This window comes from Tyto alba, unplaced genomic scaffold (assembly GCF_018691265.1).
Source record: "Tyto alba isolate M040663 unplaced genomic scaffold, T.alba_DEE_v4.0 Super-Scaffold_18, whole genome shotgun sequence".
NCBI lineage: Eukaryota > Metazoa > Chordata > Aves > Strigiformes > Tytonidae > Tyto > Tyto alba.
The window spans coordinates 10,822,321-10,844,762 of record NW_024881280.1 but is presented as its reverse complement, the minus strand read 5'-3'; the positions used below and the strand labels follow the sequence as shown (position 1 = coordinate 10,844,762).

General features: G+C 38.2%; 1 protein-coding gene across 3 annotated transcripts in view; it reads right to left on the bottom strand.

The window, feature by feature from the left end:
- MAP3K9 (mitogen-activated protein kinase kinase kinase 9) overlaps positions 1 to 22,442 on the bottom strand; it is a 63,220-nt gene that overhangs the window by 18,998 nt on the left and 21,780 nt on the right. For 2 of the 3 annotated variants that reach the window (XM_042790824.1, XM_042790825.1), the window contains exons 3-7: positions 15,420 to 15,600; positions 7,984 to 8,132; positions 4,304 to 4,479; positions 1,589 to 1,829; positions 321 to 443 (exon numbers count right to left, since the gene is read on the bottom strand). In XM_042790824.1, coding sequence (XP_042646758.1) covers positions 321 to 443; positions 1,589 to 1,829; positions 4,304 to 4,479; positions 7,984 to 8,132; positions 15,420 to 15,600 — 870 coding nt within the window. Of the gene's footprint in view, positions 1 to 320; positions 444 to 1,588; positions 1,830 to 4,303; positions 4,480 to 7,983; positions 8,133 to 15,419; positions 15,601 to 22,124; positions 22,214 to 22,442 lie in introns of those variants that run through there. The other variant, XM_032984708.2, reaches the window with a different exon arrangement.

The window sequence follows — 22,442 nt, the reverse complement described above, 5'->3', positions numbered from 1 at the left end:
CGGTATTTTTAAAAGTTAACCTGTACACATAAGAAATGTATTTTTTATACAGTCAAGCACCAGTATTTCAAGTAACTTGGTTAAGTAAGGCTTGGACTCCAAAGAAGGTGATACTGTCCCCCATCACCAACACACTCCAATTTTCTCTCTACATGCATATATCCAGGGCACAAGGCAAACATTTTAGGAACTTTTTTTTTCTTTTTCTTTTTCTTTTTTTTTTTTTTTTCCAAGTCCTGCCCTAGATATGGAATCTTTGCATCTTACCACGCTGACAGACTGCACATTTCCCAAATTCAATACTACACTGAGCTCCTTACACTGTATGGCCCTGAGTCTGGGAATAATGGTAGGACTTGCAGGAGGGCTGGCGCAGCTACTGATCAAACTTTTCCTTTTATCCATCGTTGGAGAAGCCTGCACAGTGAATTTATGCTGGAAATCTGTTTACCAAAAGAAAAAAAAAAAATCAAAACAAAAGTAGAAAGACAGAGTTAAAAGTCTGGGGTTTTTTAATATAAGAAAAAAGAAATAATCATTTATGGTAACTTTCAAAGAGCAGAATTTACAGGATCTATGTAGAAATTAAGTTTTACAGGTAATTGCTAATCCCTCTGTCATACAAGCAGTTTCTTCAGCACAAAGACATGCACTCATACTCATGAAGATATATCTTCTTAGTGTATGATAGATACACATACATCCCCCATGTGTTGACTGACATTATGCCAAAGTATATCCCTGTATAAATTCCTTTAACCTTATATCTCAGTTTCTTAAGCTAAGCAAAACCACCAGCAATAGATGCTTACAGACCTAAAGAAAAGGATAGTTAACATGCACATTTTATCATCATTGCTCTTCTGAACAGCCAATCTTTCTCAGAAAACAAAGGCTATAGTGTAAGCTGTCATCCTGGAGGCAATTATGAGCCTTGGGTGACTTACAAAACCCACGCTTTCATTCTTTTACAGATTTGAACCTCCATATGATAAGGAATCCCTATTTCTGAAAATCACTATCTCCACTCTTAAGTGTGACTTCCCTCACACCTCACCAATCTTAACATTTCTTCCAGAAAGGTGGTATTAGAGGTTACTTGTCTAATATGAGTTCACATATAAATTAGCAATTTAGGGCTGTAGTCTCACAGCTATCAATAGATTATTGGTAATTTCTAGATTCCTGCGCCAAGAAATCCAGTAATTATGGTTTCTGTTGCAGCATTATGTAAAATATTCCCAGTGCAAGAATTTCCATAATTTTTTACATACATCCTTTATTAAACTGATCACTTTGAATAATTACATGTTAAACTGCAACACCAACATTTTTACTGTGAACTCTACACAGCCATTGACTATCAAATGTAACATCTCAAACTTACTTCTGGCCTTCATACTTGGAACTTTGGGGACTGCTAGCCACAAGAGAATTAAATTGAGTTCTTTGATCCCAAAGAGGCATGTTTTTCCCAAAATACATCCAATACTTTCTAATGCATAAGTATCAGTAGAAAGGAGCTACCAAATCTACAGGTTCACCTGTTCTTCCCATTCCAGCTGACACAGCCTAACATGTCACCAACCTGAAGGCAGGCTGATATGATTGCCATCTTTTAACTTCAGCCGGTTCCTCTTGAACTTCCCCATGCGTTTCTTCACCCGAGGCTTCTCTTGACACAGCTGGTGGATGATGATGTTGAGCTCCCTTTCCAGGATATCAATCTCACGTTCTGCCAACTCCTGTTCCCGCCTTCGTAGCAACTCCTCATGGTTCTTCTGTTCAACAGCAGCACGAGTCAGCTCTTCTTCCCATGTGCGCAGCTCCTGCAGGGAGTTAAGGAAGGAGTAATGAAAATCTATCGTATGACCTGGGGGTTAAGGCTAACGTGACCTATTCTGAAGGTAGAGCAGCAATGACTTGTGCTCACAGCACTGCTAGTGCCACTGTTTAAAGGCTCAGCTGAAAGCCGAAAACCTAAAACAATCCTCAAGAGCTTCTATGCTTGCCACTCAAGGCCCTTCATATCAGCATTAAAATTTGGACATGAGCACTTGTGAGGGCCACACCTGGAATCCTGTATCCAGTTCTGGGCTCTTCAGTACGAGAAAGACACAGACATACTGGAATGAGTCCAACAAAGGGCCATGAAGATGATTAAAGAGACCGCAACATCTCTCCTATGAGGAAGGGCTGAGAGAGATGGGGCTCTTTATCCTAGAGAAGGATTGGGTGGGCGGAAGGGGAATCTTATCAGGGTGTATAAAAACCTGAAGGAAGGGTGCAAAGAGGATGGAGCCAGGCTCTTTTCAGTGATGCCCAGTGACAGGGCTGGAGGCGATGGGCACACACTGGAACACAGGAGATTCCCTCTGAGCACTTTTGTACTGTGAGCATTACTGAGCACCGGCACAGGGTGCCCAGGGAGGTTGTGGAGTCTCCCACCTTGGAGATACACAAAAGCCGTCCTGACACGGTCCTGGGCAACCAGCTCTGGGTGGCCCTGCTGGAGCAGGGGGCTTGGCCCAGGTGACCTCCAGAGGTCCCTCCAACTTAAACCATTCTGCTTCTATGAAAAAGGACTGAATCCTAAATTCAGTGTCATAAGAAAATATGCTGGATATCTGACATGAACACGTTTACAAGAGCCATTGGAGAGCACCGTGTATATGGGAACCCATTTTGGAAGATTTATTCATAACACTGAAAAGAATCAATCCTTGCTTTTCCATTCAGTAAGTACTTATGTTAACTTCAGTAGTGACTTAAGCAGTTTAAAAATAACCTTGCCATCTAATACATCATAAAATAGCAAAAACCACAGCTCTAACAAAAATGAATGAAGAGAACATCATCAGGAGGTCATTCCCATCATTTTTCACCAAGCATGGCTGCTCCTTAGGCATAAAGATGAATAAGGCAAACTTTTCAATCCTTCCCTTGTTGACAAAATGAATCAACTGAAATTGTCCTTGAGATCTCAAAATGTCTTCTCATTCCTCTCACCACAAGGACAAAAGAATTCAGCACTCAGAATAATTATCTCCAGCTGGGTAATCCCACTGCAGAAGGTGAAAACTGAATAAACCAGGTTAAACTTCAGATGTATTATCATATAGATTTTCGTTTACATTTTAATTTTTTTTTTTTTAATAATATCCTTACCACCTGTCCCATCACACCATGGAGCTTTGGTACATTTTACTCATGAGGCAAATAGAATATAAAACTCTCTTTCCCCGTTGCTACAGAGGAATACAGTACTCAAAACCTGACGGCAGTCTAGCTACTACTGTTTGGTCTTCTGTTTGTCTGTTGAAGCTTCTGGTTTTCAAACACACACAGTTATGACACGAGACAACAGCAGCAGGGAAATGCCTATTAGCTATTTTATTTTTCCCAAAAGTTACTGTAATATTTAAACAGATATGTTCTAAGTATTGTTGTAGGATTTCTCTTCCCCAACGTAAGGTCTCCTTTTCTTTCTCTCTGCCCCCCTAAATTCAATTTCTGAGCCCAAATCAAGTTGGCTGCTTATTAGGAGTTTATTTTTAGGCAAGAGACAGTGAAGTTTGAAAAATATTATTATTTTAGTGATTTCACTGCAGTATTTCATATCAACAACTGTAAAGACAGTCTATATAAGGACCTTAACATAGATGCAGCAAGCTGTGCTTTCTGCAAGTATGCTTGAAGAAAACTTCAGCTTTTTCACTTCTACTATTTGAGGCAGATGGTCATGATTCCTTTTATTCCTGATAGAATTTTTGTCTCCTGCTGTTTACCCAGAAGGACTTCATTTATAACAGTTACTGGACCATTCTCCTGGTAGCATTCGTGTTTATTATAGTCCATCCATTTCAGCTCTGCTCAAAACCTGGAAAACACAAACCTGACAGAACCAAAGCTGTAATGTTTGCTAGAGCACATATGCTGAAACTACCCCTCCTACTTTTACTGTTAACATTTATCATTGGGCTTCTCAATAAAGATGCTAATAGTGAAATAGTCATCAGATGCATTAAACAATGAAGACAACTCATTATAGCAGTTTGCACAGCGTACAATGGAAGATCATTACAATATCAGAAAGAGTAGCAGCTCAGAATGCAGATACTTATTTTACTCTTGATTCTTCCCTTCTGTGCATCATAACCTGATTCAGGACTTACTACAAGATTCAGTAAAGTACATTCAAAATTAACTCTGGGATGCACTAAACAATGATCCCTGTTTGAATTATGAAATGGGAAAATTATAATCCAGAGAGCATAGGCATGGAGTGTTTTTCTCTATTTACCTTTTCTTTGGCTCTGAGCTGATCGAACATCTCTTGGATCTCTTGTTTCCAGTCTTCTTGCAGGGAGTGGAAGGAATCTTTGGGCATTTCAAAGAAACCAGACTCTTCTATGGCGGTGAGATGGTCTAGGATACTGGTAAAGGAAGGTCGTGAGTGCGGGTCAGGGTTCCAACAATCTACAATAGGACAAAGACAAGCAACCGTTAAGCATCTCTTAGTATGGAGGTTTGAGAGGATGAGTAGTACTTCACTGATCCCCAGTGGCTAAGAGTGGCATGCACACTTACACCACCGTTCCCATTTCTCACTTGCTTTTGACTGTTGTCTGATCATAAGTCAAGTATGGAATTAACACTTTCACGCTTATGCAATATCCAACATCACTTAAGATCTTGAACTACCTGGTCTCTAGGTTCTATTGCAATAACACGACAAGTAAAATAGGAGTTTACTTACTTTATAGAAAGTTACATTTTCAAGCATATATTTAAAAATCATAACTAATTTCACTAAATATTTTGCTTTAAGTCGTATGTCCTCACAGCATGGAGATACTATGCAAGTCTCTTGCAAACAGTTCTGTTACCACACTTATACTGCAGAGTTAACAGCCGTACTGCAGAAAGATAGCTATCAGAGTTCTTTTTAATGCCAAACTCCAATACTAAGCTGAGTCATTATGAATCTCTTCCACAGAACTGAAAATGTCTCATGCAAAGCAGACTGGGCATAACTTGAGGGATAGGAGATTCAAGTAAATTATTACATCAAATAGCGCATTTAGAGTTTTCTTATTTTTAAGGGTTCCATTTTATTAATTGAGAGAAAATTGTTTGATCAGGCTTCTTCCTTTTGCTTTTAAGGGAAACCACAGATACACAATTTTTTTCGTTTACAATCTAATGCAATGACTTACGCAACTGCAGCCCTCTAAAAATGCAGAATTTAAGGTACCCATCTTACCAGACGAGGCAACTCAACTAGCAAGAGTACAAAAGGTACTGCTTTTACAGTGATGGGAATTGAACATTGAAAAAGAGAAACAGAAATAGAAAATGGTATGAAGTAACATCTCAAGCTACAAAATCATTAAGAACATGTTTTTAAAAATCCACTGAGTCAAAATGTTTGATTTAACAACATTTCTGAATAGGAAATTCTTACTCATTCAGTCCTCCTTTTCACTTCATCCTTATTTCTACTCCTGCGGAAAACATCGCTTTCTCATTCTATATTGTTTTGTACTGCCACTTATGCAGTTTATTGTCCAACAATCCTCTTTAGAACTGCTAAATTCCCACATGCCAAAATGTGAGAAGACCCAAACAGAAAAACCTAGCATTCAAGTGTATTTCTAGGGAACACAGCTTTTGTGCATGAATGGAAGAAACTAACACACAGATCTTTCTGATTATGCTCATACTATTACTGTTCTAAATGGTCACTGGATTCAAGACACATGTTACTGCAGCACGAGGCAAGAGTTACAAAAACGTTCTAAAGTTTCCTAGTCCTTACAGTTGGAAAAAAGGAAACATTCCTAAAAAATGCTGGTGATGTCCTAAAAGACAATTCATCAGTTTTGTGGATTGAAATACACCAAGGAGGAACTTTAATTAAAAATAAATAACACTTCACAAAAAACCTGTGCAACTGCTGAAGCTTGGTTTTGCAGGTCTTGTCTTTGATTTTAGTGTTGCTGAGATTCTGCATCTGGGAGCTTTGGTTTCAAAGCTGCTGGTATCAACGTGATGGTATTTAAGCATCTGCTCAGGTTCCAGGAAGCATAAACCGGAACACATTTGCGTTCATGGATTTCAAATTGCTTATCAAAATAGAGAACTGAGGATGTTAAAGAGTGCTCTGGAGGTTCCCTGCTGCTGACCAATTAGTAGCAATGGGTGATACAGCTGGACTGTCAGGGCCATAATCCCTGCCTCTTTACCCCAGGTTTTAAGCATGGCAAAGTAAACATGACCCAAAGTAAAACAAAACGCTGCTGCCAGCCAAATGCGTGAATGAATGAACAGGATAACTATGCAGGTGCCCCGTGGCTTTTATTTTCCCAGGCCTAGATCTGCCATTATTTGCACTAATGAGGACAGTTGTAACATACAAATCTTTTCTGTGAAGAGGGAAAGTTCAGCTTTGTTGTCTCAGTGAAGACCACCGGGGCAGTAATTCAAAGGTACAAGCAGCATTAGGGGAATAAGAGTTCATCCGAGATGGAAAACAGCCTGTTTGATGGAAAACAGTTTTGGTGAAGGGGCAGAAAGTAATTGTTTCCTTGCTCCCTTCTTCGCCCTGCACATGGTGAAGCCAAGCATTCCAAAGCCATGTGGGTGCTCACCCCTGTGCTGCTGAGTTCAAGCACAGGCCATATGCCTCTATCTGACTTTCCCAACAGAGGGCATTCTGCTTTAACCCCAGCAGCAGACACATCACTTTATAAAAAAGTCCAGGGTCCTTGCTTTAGGGAATCATGACAAAATAAACCTCCTTGGCACAACTCTGAGCTGGTAGTTCCAGTAACTCTTTCAGATTAAGTTTCTTGCTTTACATTGCTTCCAAGCTACTATACCTGCAATTCTGTTGTTTACTATCCAGTAGAATACACTTTTTTCACACAACAGTAAATGAAATTTTCTACTTTAACTTAACTGAAGCTCATAACCTACAGAAAAGACCAGGGAAATGCAGAAGTATTCTAAAAGCAGGAAAATCCATCACAAATTTTCTTGCATTAATCAAACTCCTTTCTTGGAGCTAAAAACACCCCCAGAGGCCAGAGAGTATCAGTTCTATGTTCAGACTCAATTCTTTGCTCACTAAGACTATAAAACATGTTTGTTTTCTCTTCACCTCAGTTTTTCTTTCTGCTAGGTAGGTATAAAAATGTTTATTACATATAAACACTTGAAAATCCTGGGGAAGAGGGGCACTGAAAAAAGCACAGAAAGTGATACTGTGGGAGGAAGGGAAGGAAGAAGGGAAGAAAGAATAACTGAAGTTCAGAAGATAAATAAACAACTGCAATAACCATTCAGAGCAGGTCACATAGGTACACCCCAAAAGCTACCTCACAGAATCCTTTTTAATAACTACAGCAGCTCTGATGACGAACTCCTGTATTTCTTTCACCTACCTATATATAGCCCACCTTGGGCATGAACACACACAAAGCAGAAAATCACATCATTCTGACTGAAAATTTGAGTTGTTTTCAAATGCTGAAGCCACATTTAAAGCCTCTCCCTGAAATGTTAGTAGGATAAAGTTTCATTCCAAATCAATCTGACGCTGCCTAGCAAGACATTCAAGCTATGAATTTCAAAACAAGTTGAAGACTTCAAGCTAGACCAAAATATGTGAAGTTTTTGGTGTTGGTGAGTCTTCACTCCTAGAAAACAAGCTAGATTGTGACAAAAATAGCCCTCATTTTCCTGTAAGGCCAGTTGATAAAAAATGGCAGAGAAATTTCTTTCGCATACTATTCTTATAATAGAATAACTGTCATAGCAAACTAACAGCCAAGCCTAGCTCCCATAATGACTTGCACCACTGAATAAAGCCATTTGAGAAATCTGTGCTCTTAGGTACCAAAACCAACACAAGGCATCAATGCTCAACAGCACTCTAGAAACAGCACAAACCATACTCACACACCACAGCTGACTTACCTTCCATGAGTTTGGCAAAAGGCTCTGGACACGTGGAAGGGATTGGAAGGGCAAGTTTATTCATGGCAACACCATATGCTACTGCAAGACCATCAATTCCTCGGAATGGTACTTCTCCTGTTAGCAGTTCCCAAAGCAGCACACCGTAACTACCAGGAAGAAAACAGAAAAGAGGATAGTTGTTTAACGCATTCTTTGTTAAGCAAGAAGAAACTACCTGAACCTGTCAGGGTGAGTCTGGTACACTGAAGAAACTGCAGTTTTTTGGACAAGCTCATCATGGCTGCCAAGCTGGTGAAGTGCCATATTTTACCTGCTTCTGTTAATAAAACTGAAATAAGATGCCATTTTCACCTTTTAGGCAAAAATAATTTTCTCTCTGGAATCTGCAAACAATCCAAGAAACATTAACATTAACCTTCAAACTGATTTAGCAAGTTTCAAACCAGAACCCAGTGAAACTCTCAAAAATGCGATGGAGGGTTGTTTGGTGGGTTGTGATATTTAAAAATAAGTGAAAAATACTTTTTCAGAATTAAATTGTTCTTAAAATGTTATATGAAATATTAACTTTGAAGTTATAGTTTCAGGACTGTTCTCCCCCAGGTTTACGACAAAAAACATTTCCTCAGAATATCTGCTCTACTTCTAGGAAACCTGAATAAGAGACAGCTTCTTCATACTTAGTGAGCTAACAGTTTTTTCTTCCGCTGATCTGTTTTTGATGTCTTCTGAACCCATTTACCGTCCACTATGTTCTGTGGTAGCAAACTCCACAAATTTAATGGTGCATTGCCAAAAAATATTTCCATGTGTTTGTTTTGAGCTTGTCACTTGGTAATTTCATTTGCTTCCCTGTAGTTCTTTCAATACAAGGAAGAGTGAACATATATTCCCTACTAGCTCCTTCCATGCCATTCATCATTTTGTAGGCTCCCACTATACCCTGCCTAAATCATCTTTTCAGTCCCCAAAATCCTAAACTAGCTAAACCCTAATCTAGTTACTCTCTTGAACGGAAGCTATTTCATATTTTTCATTAACCTTGTCAGCTTCTGCACCATGTCATTCAAGTTAAACTTTTATGTTGGAATGACCAAAATCACATAGCTTTAAAGATATGGAGAGGCACAGTATTTCCTCTTTTCTTCTTTATTTCTTTCTTATTAAATTTTAATTTGCCACTTGCCTTTCTGACTCCTTACAAAATGAGCTAGATGACCCACAGTAACTCCAATACCTTTTAACTGATTCATAACAATAAAATTTAGAGCCCATCATTGTACATGTGAAATTCTCCCATGGGTACTACTTTGTATTTATTACCATTCCATCTTTTTTATCGTTCAGTATAGTAAAACTTTTCCTCAGCTCTCTGCAGTAGATTAATTTTTCTTATCCTGAATAACTTGGTATCATCAACAAATGTTACCTAACCATTTATTGCTTTTTTCAAGTCACTCCCCACCAAGAAAAGCAATTTATTCCTTTAAAAATTAAGAATTGACTAAGTGATAGGAAACAGACTTGCCCTCTTTTTCCATATCAATTTACTTTTTTTAAATGCTTTTGACATAAGATTTTTTGAAAGCTTTTATAAATCCAAATATGGTATAAACAATCTTACCATTTGTCCACATACTCAGTAACTCCTTCAAGAATTTTCATTTTTTCACAAGGTATTATTTCCTTCTACAAAAGCTGACACTTCCCCAGATATACTCATATGTCCACCAGTTGCTGCTCTTTAGTGCTCATTCTACCACTTAGTAGAACTGAAAATCAGACTTGCTGATCCTTAGGAAGCTCTTTTAAGACCTGCCATCATGTTTGCTGCCTTCCATGTCTTGGGTATTAAGGCAGCTTTAAGCAACAGGTTACATAGCACAGCTATTAACTCAGTTGGCTCTCTCATGCTCCTGTAGAAATTTTGGGTGTCACTGTAAATCCCAGAAATTTGTAACTGTTCACCTTACCAGTCAGTTTTAACACCTCTTCAGTATGAGCTGTCCACCAGCTCGGCTCCCTTAAAGAGAATTTTCAGCCCCTCTCTGCCCCGTTCTAGCACACGCAAGTCACTAAGCTTTTCCTGCAATAGCCTTTTCTTTGCACTCTTACATCTTGGTCACCTCTGGGCCATGTATTCTCCTGCAGGGTTCTCGCCTGTGCTGCATCTGAAAGCAATTTATTTGTTTTTATGCTTTTCAAAAGATTCTCCTCAAAACTCTTTTAATCCTCTTGATTGCTTTACATTCAACTTCCCAGCACTTAAACTCATGCCTAATTTTCCTCATTTGGATACAGGTTCAAATTTTTGAAGGATTTCTTCCAGCAGTTTCTTCAACATCCACTTTTTCATTCACTCCTATGCATTCACTGAGCTGCAACATAGTGTCCTTAAAAGATATCCGTGTTGCGCATTTCCCCTTTTGCTGTTTTTACACTAAATTCCCCAATGTTATCATTAACCTCCTTGAGATTAAACACTACTGTAATGGACTAATTTTTCTTCATTACTCTTGCAAAGATACTGAACCCAAGTATACATATATTTTGACCATGGTCATATCGTACAACTTTGAAGGCCTCCTAAGAACACCTGAAGACCAAATGGAAATCTGCTTCTCCTCCTAAAAGCTCCCAGAATAGCTGCTCCATGAAACAGTAATTTTTAAGGCTAAAAGATTAATCTCTTCTTGTTTCAAAGCAAAAATTGCTCTATCCATCTGGGAGTAATCAAAATTTTCGTTATTACAACCTGTGCTCTTGCAAACTCCCTCTGACCCCACCAAGTCTTTAACATTCATTGTAACTGTTGACACCTTAGTTGGACAGCCTTAATACTACTTTTCCTATTCAGATATGCAATTTCAGTCACTAGAGGTTCCACCACCTTTGCTGCTAACAGAGCTAGCTTACTTTATTAAGCAAAGTATCATATTTTTTCACCTAATGTGTTTTTCCTATGTAATCCAGACTGTTGATATAGTGATAATTATAATTGATTATTTCTTTCCATCAAGGTTCTCAATTTCTTACTGTCTCAAGAGCTACATTTGAAAAAACAAACATGAGTTTAAGGATTTCCCGTTTTCTTTTTGGACTCCTAGGGTTCATAAGACACTCAAATAAAATTAATACTGGACTGAATATATATTTGGCCTGTCTGAATCGGATTGATTGTTCATGTTACTCTTCAGTTTGGATGCGAGTCTTGGTATCAAAAGTTAGAAAAAAAACACCAAGTTGTTATTACTCTACCACTAGTACTGGATAAAGCATGTATTAGGTATTTCTCTTAATGGAATGGTTAGGAAAGCACTACTGATGTGCTCAAAGCATTTCTTCTACAGAATAATTTCTAAAATACAAAGGAACAGACAGATTGGTGTTTCTCCTAACGTGACATTAGAAGTATATATTGCAGGAAAGATGGCTTTGATTCTGACAAAAATGAATGCCACCTCTTCCTCATGTACTTACAGCTCATTGCTGAGAATACTGCTTCCACAGAACTAGGGAAACACTGCTTTGTGGCATCTGAACAACCACCATCCCAAGTGATTAGACAGTAAGAATGATGCTGAACAGAGCGTTGTCCATTAACTCTCAAGATTTATACAAAAAAGGCATCAGAAGAAAGAATCAAGGGCCCCTCCTCATTCTCAACAGGGAGAAAGAAAAACTGTTCAAGCTCATTTATTTTTCCAGCATCCAGTAGTAATTTTTGGACTTTAATTACAAAATGAACCATGTGATACAGACCCTGGGTCTAAGTCAACTGACACTTGTATTAATAATTCATCATCTCCCAGTGATTCAGTAATCCCTTACACCATTTAACATCAGGTTCAATCCCACACACTAGATTTTCAGGGAGGCTGGAGGTCTGCAGGATTTCACATGTGATTTTGACACCACTCTTGTAAGTCTGTGAACTTAGGGGGGGGAAAAAAAAAAAAAACCACAACCAAAAAACACAGTATTTCTTCTCACTGTTACTGGAACTATCAGCCCAACAAGGAGATCCCAGCAACAGAAACTAAAATATTACTTTTGTTAAGGAAAAAAACCTTCATTACATTTTAATGGCTATTCACAGTTAGCTTTTTGGATGTTATCAGACTGGTAGTTCCAGAGATGACATTTCCCACTTATTTCACAGCAGTCAGTTGCACACACTTCTCCCACATGAGCTTCTACCAATAATGCTAGTCAACACTTATCTGCCAGGTACTGAAGTCTTGCCAGTGCTTCATTACACACAGATGACTACAGAAGTCTGCAAGCAGTCATTTGTGTATGGAACTGCTTGCCAACACTTGATTCAAATTAAATATTCTAATGACTGAAGTTCCTACACCCACCACTGAATGCCTGAAACATCCTGATCTGCTAATCTGATGGGTTTAGGTAGTCCTGGTATTCCATTCCTAATCAGGAATTTAATTTTCATTTATTTCACTGGTCTCATTGTAGATACATCTTAAAAGCATCTAAATTGAGGAACACAGGGAACTCAAATAAAGGTTGTATGCTGGCTTTATATTCCATATACCAATCCCAATCTTATTGACAATATGATTGTCTTTTAAGCAGCGAAGTCAAAAATGAAGTGTGCAGCAAACAAGAAATACACTTAAGCAGTTAAAATTATAGGAAAATGTGAATTATATGCCTATTAACATTAGCTTGCTGTACAGAACTGCATAAGCTACAATATCTGTTCTTCAACTTCACCCCTGTAAATCCAAAGCAAATACCCAACTCTCCTCTCAAACACATAAATAGATCAAGAATGGACATATTTAAATAAAACCATAGCTTCTTTGTCCTCTGTGCAATTTAAGCACAAGGTTGATACTGCGTATCTAAAAGTTGTGGATGCAGGACAGCAAAATTCATAGCAACAAATTTTCACTAGCAAGATGTGCTAAGTACTGTTATTACCAACAAGCTTCACAGTGGCCCAGACTCTGGTGATAGACACCAGTGTGTGGGAGCATTCCTCACCCTTCTAAGTTCTTTGTCAACCCTCCTTTAGAGTGGCACAACGAAAAAAAAAAAATTGAATTTTTTTAAATGGACGTTGATAGATGTTTTGAAAGGAACTGCATGAAGCAGTTACTTATGATGAGGTAAAACTGAGTCAGGAAATTTCAGTCCTGGCAGGCATCTTCTTCAGCATCTTCTTTACCTGTTTGTGCAGTGAGAACACAAGCAGAACAAGACTCTTGTTAAAAGGCTGGGCAACAATTCAGCCAGCAGTATTAATCCAATAAATTTTAAAGAGTAAGTGTTGAAATAAAAGGGTTTGTGAGTGTTTGAAACAGAGACAGCCAATTTTGTTGATGCTGCACAGACTAACTGGACAGTTGTCAGGCAAAAAACTCCCTCAACTCCAGGGATTAACCAAGAGGTTGAAGTGGACAAGAGGAGGAGCAAGTCTGACAGGATAAAAAAGTTCATCCTGTTAAGAATTTGAAGTTGCATCCTTGGGTGGGGACAGGATTTATTACCCAGCCATGACTGCTTTTGTAAAATTCAGTGTTTACAATCATTGACACATGAGTATGACCACATTGGCAAATCCTTGTCCCCTGCATACATCACTCAAACACCATGTTCTTTTCAGCTTCTTGTGAACTATCTTAACTATGACTCAAGGTTTTGACCACCAGAGAGAGAAGGCTTATTCAGACAGTATAACAGCTCTCTTAATGGTGACGACCTTCTGTTTAAGGAAGAGCACTGAAAGGAACCAAATCTGCTTTTGAGGAAAGACTGTTAACTATAAAAAGAGAAAGTGTTGAAGGTATCTTAAAAATAGAAATACAGTATTCTGAAAAACTATCAAGTAATTTATTTACAATCCTTAAGTCCTGAAGTGATTCACAGTCCTTAAGTCAATGACCAAACTGGTATTTTTGCACAGGTATTGAGGCACCTGAGCAACCTTCACGAAAATCACCAACTGAGCTATTAAGTTTTATATTTGTTTAAATGAGGTCATACTGGTACAGAACATCTATGGACCTGTTCACAGGATAAAGTTACAATCACAGAGAAATTGCTTCCCCCAGGTTACTCTTAAAGGCCATTCATGGCACTGTTTCAGAGAAGAGCAAATTGAGGTTTGAGCTTGACAACCTGCATACAAGCCATACTGTCATCATGGGCACAGAAAAGGTGCACAGCCTTGAGGTTTTCATTTCTGCCAGACGTCACTCAGAATAAAAGCCTGGGTCTTGCTCATTTCATCTCAGATTAACTACAGAAGCTACCACATTTAATTACAGAGTCAGAATTTTATCCACAGTATTAGTGTGCAAAATACAAGTTCACAGACTTATCACAAAGCAATACATTATCTATTCAGCAAAACTGGATAAGGAAAATTAAAATCCCCACACCAAATCTCTGCCATAAGAGCCAGACAAATCTGCCAGCTGGGATTCCTAACTGATTTCACAACATGCACATGCTTCTGTGGGAATGTTACTGGCCAGCAACAGAATCTTACTGTACTAAAGACAAAGTCAACCTGACATTTCAGTAACTCTTTCCTCACAGGAAAAACAAAATTCCATCTACTTCATCTGTTTTCAGATGTTCGGTACTAACTCTATGTCACACAATATCCAGAAAAGTCACTGTCCTAGAGCTATTTACTGAATTCTGGATTTACCAATTCACTAAACAGTCATATTACAACTCGATTTCTGGAAGTCTATGGGCTGACCCTTACACTCATCCCCACCTAAGTAGCTCCTACTCTCAGAAATCCCAGTGCATGAATGGAAAAGACAATATATACATGCAAATTACTACTTATGGGTTACATATTCAGATGGATCTACATAACAGAATTACTAGTTTATGTGAAAGACTAGAAGGGTAGAAAGAATTCATAACATTATTATGAAAGTGGAAAACATTGTATTCAAGCTGAAACTGCATGGGGAATTCCACTAGGTACAGTGTGCTTGTGTACATATCCATCAGTGACAGATTACCACCAAAACACAAAGTGATCTCACTGTTGGTAAAAAAGTAGCAATTTTAAGTACTTCACAGACTGTTTTATGGCCTTTGACTATGTTAGGCAATAGCCAAATAAGCACAAAAATTTGTTTCAGATAAAGCAGAGGGAATTGGGACTATGAATCCTAGGATAATCTGAATGTAAATTTACAGAACGACAAAAATTTAGAGGCATGCAGGAGCTGGTCCACCACTTCCTACAATAAAAAAAAAAGTTTACCATTAATACAAAGTAGTCTGAGTGCCTGAGAGATGGAAAGCTAGTGGATAAAGTTTCCTTAAGACCTGAATTTTAATGTTTGGTTCACCGTTACTCATTTTTAAACATAAGAGGTTTCCTGGCAGGTCTAGTTACTCTTTAGTATCCCAATCACTCAATGCCAAATCAATACCTCCACACATCGCTGCCTTTGGAGAACATGGAGGAGCGGATGACCTCAGGAGCCATCCAGGCATATGTCCCAGCTGCGCTCATTTTGGTAGTTTTATGCCATTCCCTGGCCAAGCCGAAATCCGTGATCTTCAATATCTTGTTGCTCAGATCTCCATTTTCCACCTTTTCGAGTATCAGTACTGGAGAAAAGGGAGGGGGAGGGAATAAAAGGTATGCAGAGTAAAGCTAGTATTTATGAAAAAAAAATACTCCTGGAGATCTCTCATATTTCAAGGTTCTCTCTGACTTTAGTTATTCAAACACAGCACACTCCATTAAAAGTTATTTCAGGCTGATCCCTTCATCTGACAAGTGAACAGCTGTCTAGTAAATGACTTCAATTTTAACCAAAGTACCAAGCCCTAGAGAACAAACAGATAATAACTTAATTACTTAATATAGTGCCTAGTGTCATTCTCTATAATAATTGTTTGCTAAAAGGAAGTGAACCACTGTAACTTCTAGAAATCCAGATAAGGGGAAAAAATTCCTAATTAATCTTCTCTCAGCAAGCCAGTAATAGCATCTTTTTCCTGAAATGCTTCGAGGATTTTTTTTTTTTTTTTTTTAAATCCAGATACACACAGGCTGGGTATACCCTTCATGTACATGTATTAGGAATGGAAGCTCAATGTATGGAGTTTTGTTTTTTTTTTTAAGTCACAATTAAAAAAAAATTGATGATCAGTAATAACATGTCCAATTCAAGACTTCACATACACCACCATGTTATAGGTTCCTTCCCCCATCATTATGAAACTGTTGGTTTTAGTTAAGCTGCCAAAGTTTTTATCATGTTTCAGTGGCAAAGGAGTCTATACCCAAGAACTTTTAAAAAGTCCTTGAGGCAGAACTCAAGATCATTTTGGTATAAAGGCACATATTATTCTCTACCCATAAAGCTGTACTGCCACACCATTGTGAAATGAGTGTAAACCAAAGGCCAGAAGTATCCATGTTCTGATTTAGCAGCACCTCATTATCCCTTTATCTTAATGTGACCACACAAGTTGCATCAGCAATGTAACATCAAGCAGTGTAATATACAGGCCACTAAATTTCCATAACTAACGTAGCCATAAGCCTGTGAAATGATTTTCAACCACTTTGTAAAGGGCCACAAAGAAAAAAATATCTGTATCACAATTAGTCCAATGACTTCGCAGCAAAAGGCATCAAGTCACTAATACACCATCATTATTCAGCTACTGTTTTTCATGTCATTACAGGTCCTCAGAAAACAAGAGGGGTTTTTTTCCCCCTTTCTACGTATGTATATGAATGAAAAAAAAAAAAACAAACACAAAAAACAAAACTAATAGCAAAACCTATAAAAGGCAAAAAGTACTGCAAAAATTACAATATGTATAAAAAAATCATCCTCCGGACCATTGTTAGCAGTCCATGAAAAGACTCAAGTATCAGCCTCAGGCTAACACAGTTCTTTTGGGAAAACAAGTAAAAAGAGCCTTTACATTTATTCCCATGCCTCCCTCCAATACTCAAAATGGGATTTCCCATGAAATAAAACCCAAAAGTGTTATTTGAACCCTTCTGCACCGTAAGAAATACACATATAAATGTTAAAATACTGCATTTACTTTTATTGAAGTTAAAACCAAACTGTTCCCTGAAGAGAGACAAAAAAAATAATCAGCTACACTTTCTACAAGGCTTCAGAATTCACAAAATACTATTTCATTGAAGATTTTTGTGGGCCAACTCAAGTTGTAAATAAACTAGACTTAAGTTTAAGCTCTTGGTTCTTGCTTCTTTTGCAAAATTTCTTTCTAACATTACTGAATGCTCCATTTTCCTAATTGCAGAGGAAGGATTTTAGGGTCTAGATTTACTATTCTCTTCATTTGGGCAGAAGCATATGTATTTTTAGAGCCACACTTCAGTGTAGAACAGAACCACCACAAGAAACAAAGGTACAGAAGAGGCTTCCTTTGTGTACCCTGGTAAGGCTACCTTTTTTCCTTCTTTCTAGCAGATGAAGAACTGCTAAGAGAAATTGCTAACACGTCACTCATTGACTGCAAGAGTGAAAAGCTTTCTAGAACATATGTACTAAGTTTCTTCTTCTAGCATGTACCCACTCTGCCTAAAGAACTGGCAGAAAAATAAAATCTAATTTTAAGTTTAAATGCAGTAATATACAGAGAAGTTGTAAAGGTAAAGTAAAATTCTGAAATGAGAAAGCGTGGGTTTGGGTTTTTGTTTTTTTTTGTTTGGTTTTTTTTTTTGTTGTTGTTGTTTGTTTTTGTTTTTTTTTTTTGCTTCCCTCCATAAGCACAGCAAGCAACAAACGAATTTGTTATTCACAAGGTAGGTCATATTCTATCTCAGTGAGCTCAACATCAGGACAGAGAGCCAGATATCACAGTTGGGTTGCACATACCTTCCTGGCAAGAGGTTATTTAAATATACTAAATATATTAACCTTGATTTATATTAGGTTCTAACAAAATAATTAGTACTTACACAGATCTTTTGTATCCATGAACTTGTTCTTCTGTCAGATGTAGGCTAAGTAAGATAAATTACCATGACAAAAGACCACAGAAAAGGACAATGAAAGAACTGAATTTATTGCAAGTCCTTAATTCCTTAGTTACATCTTTGCCTCCCCTCCCATTTCCTTGTAATAAATGCTTGGGATAATAATCCTACAACCCAGAATTGTAAAAATTAATTTTAAGAATCATATCTCTCTCCAGCATGTTTCAGTTCTCCTTACCTCGGTCAGTATCAACAAGCTCACCTGTAACAGCCAGGAGTCTCCCTAACCCATCTGTCAGATTTTCAAACCAAAAACCTTGACTGTCCCTCTTGTGCTTGCTTGGATTTCAATGAATAATCTTATAAATAGGTGAAATATGAATTCCTTTCAGTTTTCTCCTTAAAAATCTCTTAGGGAGAACAGAAGTCAGGTTGCTAGGACACTGCAAATGCATTTTACCCATGCTAATCAATATGGTCTCATTTACTTGTGAGCTTTATCTACAACCAGTTATTGCCTCTTGTTTAATACTATTAGGTCAAGTTCTCTTCTGCAAGTACTGCTCCTTCTGCACTTGTATTCATCTACTACAACACAAAACACAAATAAGCATCATACTTCCTACACTTACAGAGTTAACATATCTTTCCATTTTTGAGTAATTTTCACCACTCAGGACAGAGCTAACAGTGGCAAGATGATCAGCCTAACAAAAAAAAAGAAAAAAATATAATTCAGACACAAACATAGAGCACCTACACCAAAAATACAGCTTATCTACCAAGACAGTCAATCTTCTCATTCTTTGTAAAAAAAGGCAGAAAATTTAAAATATTTCCTATTCCCAGGCTTAGAAAGAGAAATTGTTTGGCAGCAAAGACACTGGGCCTAATTGTCTCAGGCAACCAGGGAAGAAAGAGCCAAATCAGCAGGAGCACGCAGAGTATGTGTCAGCTTGTTTGTGGTGGATCACCGTTTCCCGTTCCAGCATGGCCCATGCAAGAAATCTCTTCCTGGGTACATGCGCAGAGCCAGCCAAGTTGTAGATTAAAGTATGCTATGGACTACTGCCCGGAACAACTCAAAACCATCTTCTTCCTCTGTCACACAGGCTAAAAGCTAATCTTAAGTAGCATGGGTAGGAACCAACTGGCAGTGTGCAAAAGGGAGCGGTGAAGCGAAGTAGGTATTACAAGTACATTCAGACAGCTTTGAGATCCAGCTGCTCAGCCAAACAACTTAATATAGCAAATCACCAATACCATGTTCTTTGCATTCTACAAGTACAAAGCAAAGCATGGTGCCTTAAATTACCATTAAAAATTGTTAGCAACTTTAAGTGAAGGGTATATAATGAACATCTGTGCTTACAGAAGATATAATCCAGAAATGCTCACATACATTTTCATATATTCCTGAAAGACTTGCAACTTGTCCTCTGGAAGACTGCATTTGACAATGAGAAATTAATTACAGCTCAGACAAATTCTTCCCAGCAAGACAGCTCTTCCATATCTCAAGGTATCCCAGCTGAGACAACAAGAAAGGAATATGATCCAAATAGGCCTTTGTATCTCCTAACAAGACCTTCCCTGCCTCAGTCAGTCATCCAGATACAGGTACATACGATTTAGATGTGTAATTTCAACAACTAAAAATTTATTAAGAAATTTATTACCACGAGGACTCTCAAGAATAATTACTGGTAATGATTCAACTGCTTAATTTCTTGAGAACCAGGCAGACTGCAAGTGCTGAAAGACAACAGTCAATAGAGACATGTTAGGTCTGAGCTTACAGAGCTATAAAGGTAGAAATTAAACACTGGGCCTCCTCTTATCCAGGTTATGGTGAAGACCAGTCTTTTTAATTTGAAATTAAAGTGTCCATATTCCTCCATATTCTTTGAGAACATCTTTGGTGCCTTACAAGAATTATCAAGAACATTTTCATATCACACTCTTGTGAGACAGTTTCCTGAAATACAGAGAAAGTAGGCAGCACCATAATAAACAAAGGGGTGGGTTAGGCAACCAAAAGCAATAAGCCAACATTTACTGGTTTGATGATGAGACCGACTAACTAGCAGAACAGGGTAAGTCAGAATTCAAAAGTCATTTGACAAGACTCAGTCTGGTGCAGTCCTTAGTTATACTGTCCGACGTTACAGCAAGGAATCGAGCAACTGTGTATTGCTAGAGATGAGAAAACTTGTCATCATTATATTTTTGATGCTTTTTAACACAGGTTTGCATCTAGGCAATGCTTTGGCTTCTGCTCAGGACAAAACAAATTGCAGTCGTGAAAAGGAAAGGCAGGACTGCATAGCTTGCTTTCATCACTAACTTTACAGCATTTGCAGTCATCTCTGAGTAGTTTAGAGCTATAGGTGGTGACTGGTAGCCTACTTGCCAAAGATTTAGGATCCTGTACACTTAGGACTGATACTTCATGGACAATAACCATCAGGCTCACAGTACTAACTGCAGCACCCAGGCCTGTAGGACCATCCCAGCTACTAAGCAGCCTTTCTTTAATTTGTTTTTGTTGCCATGAGTGAACTCAGCAATCAAGATCCATATTATCAGAGAATCATCCTCAGTCATCAAGTCCTGGCATTTACCTTTTCAGAATCACAGTAACGTGGAAGAGTATAATTTCTACAAGAACAAGTCCAGTTGCTTAAGATACAGTTTGATTTAGTTGTTTTGACTACTGAAGCAATAGTTAAGAGGCCAGAGTGAAAGCAGACTGATAAAGTTTACAAAGAGCATCTTCAGTACATTTTGCAGATACTGAATGCTGGCCATTAACCAGATCTTTCATCAGGTCTAATACTCCTCAGTTAGTAGGCAACACCAAATGCCGAAACAGAAATAGCATTAAAGACTTCCCTGATACACCTGGAGTTTCTCATTCCAGTCTCAACTTGCACAAAGAGTGATTGTGAGTTAACTCAGCCAATGCTGGTACCATTTAAATATGGTTTCTTAGTAAGCAAGGCAGAAAGAATTGATGTACCCCAAAATCCTCTTATCCTTGTTTGTGATTTGAGCTAGCAGCTTTTCTAGCAGTTGAAAGTGGTGGAAATCAACTTCTTGAGGTCAGGTGAAGCCAGCTGACCCTCACCAGTTTAAGTATCATTCTGTGTGTGTAATTAATAGCTATCAGGCTTTTGACAGAATCCAACATTAGTCTTACTAAAAGTAATCAAGTCTTTAGAGGTCACAGATTCCAGTGATAACAGATCCCAAAGAGGATGATTCTCAATTTCATGAGTCACAGTTGTATACCAGTGACATCAAGAAGAATGAGGGTTTTTTTCTAGAGCCAGGTCCAACTCAAGATGATTTTGCTGTTTAAACAAAGATTTGTACTGAAAATAGACCTCACAGAAACAGACACACTGAAGTATGACTGACACAACGGTATCTGACAAAGTCAGCTCTTCCTCCTGCTCGACCCCTTTCCACATTATTATGCTTTACTAGAAAGACAAAAACATCTGCCTTAGTATTCAAAGCAAGACAAAAAGCAACTCGATTAAGATTTCCAAGATATCATCATATCCTTCAGCCTTCATGCAGCTGCTACTACTGGATCTTCAGTTCTGTCTTGTCATCACAAGTCATTACAGAGATGCCTGCTCTGTGGGGCACTAGACAGTGCAGTATTATTTAATAAAAGCACATAATTAAGGCTGCTGTTGGTCTAATGAGACATTTCAGGATGGTTCCAAAGGTGGAGCTTCATGTTACAACATTGAACTTTCACTAGTAACTCATGAACTTGCACTAGCATGTTTAGGATTGGGACTATATGTATCTAGGGCTATATTATGCCCTTCAGAAGGAAAAAAATCTCTGCAGTGAAAACACTGAAACCTGCAGCTTTACGATTTTGTTACTGCAAACATCCTGTACTAGTACCCAAAACCACTCCTTAGTTCCAAGCAGACAGAACAGAAGATCAAATGAAGTCCAACAGAATACAGACTGGAGTTAAAAAAATTTAACAGATTAAATACTAGCCAGGTTTCAATTCCATAATAAACTATAAGATAAAATTACACATGGGATGCCTTGGAGGCAGGTGACGATAAACATTTCTACAGAGATTAAATTCTGTCTTGCATGCACAAAGTATATGCATACCTACCACAGCTTCACATGTTCAAAGGTGAATTTCTTCCCCTTCCCCATCCTCCATTCTTATGGATCATTACAGTGAAAGCTGGCTTGGATGAAACAAACTCACAGCATCTCAGAAGGCAGTCTTCCTAGGCTCTGAACGTAGTCAGAAAAGACAAAGCCTCTCCAGAAGGAGATTTCAAGCATAAGTCTAATCCACATGCTCTGAGTTACTCTCCACAGAAGCCTCTCTTGACTAGAGGCACATTTGTGCTAAGTGCCCAAACTCAGACCACATTAATCTCTGTGGTCTGGTTTAAATAAGTAAATTCAAAGACATTCCCCG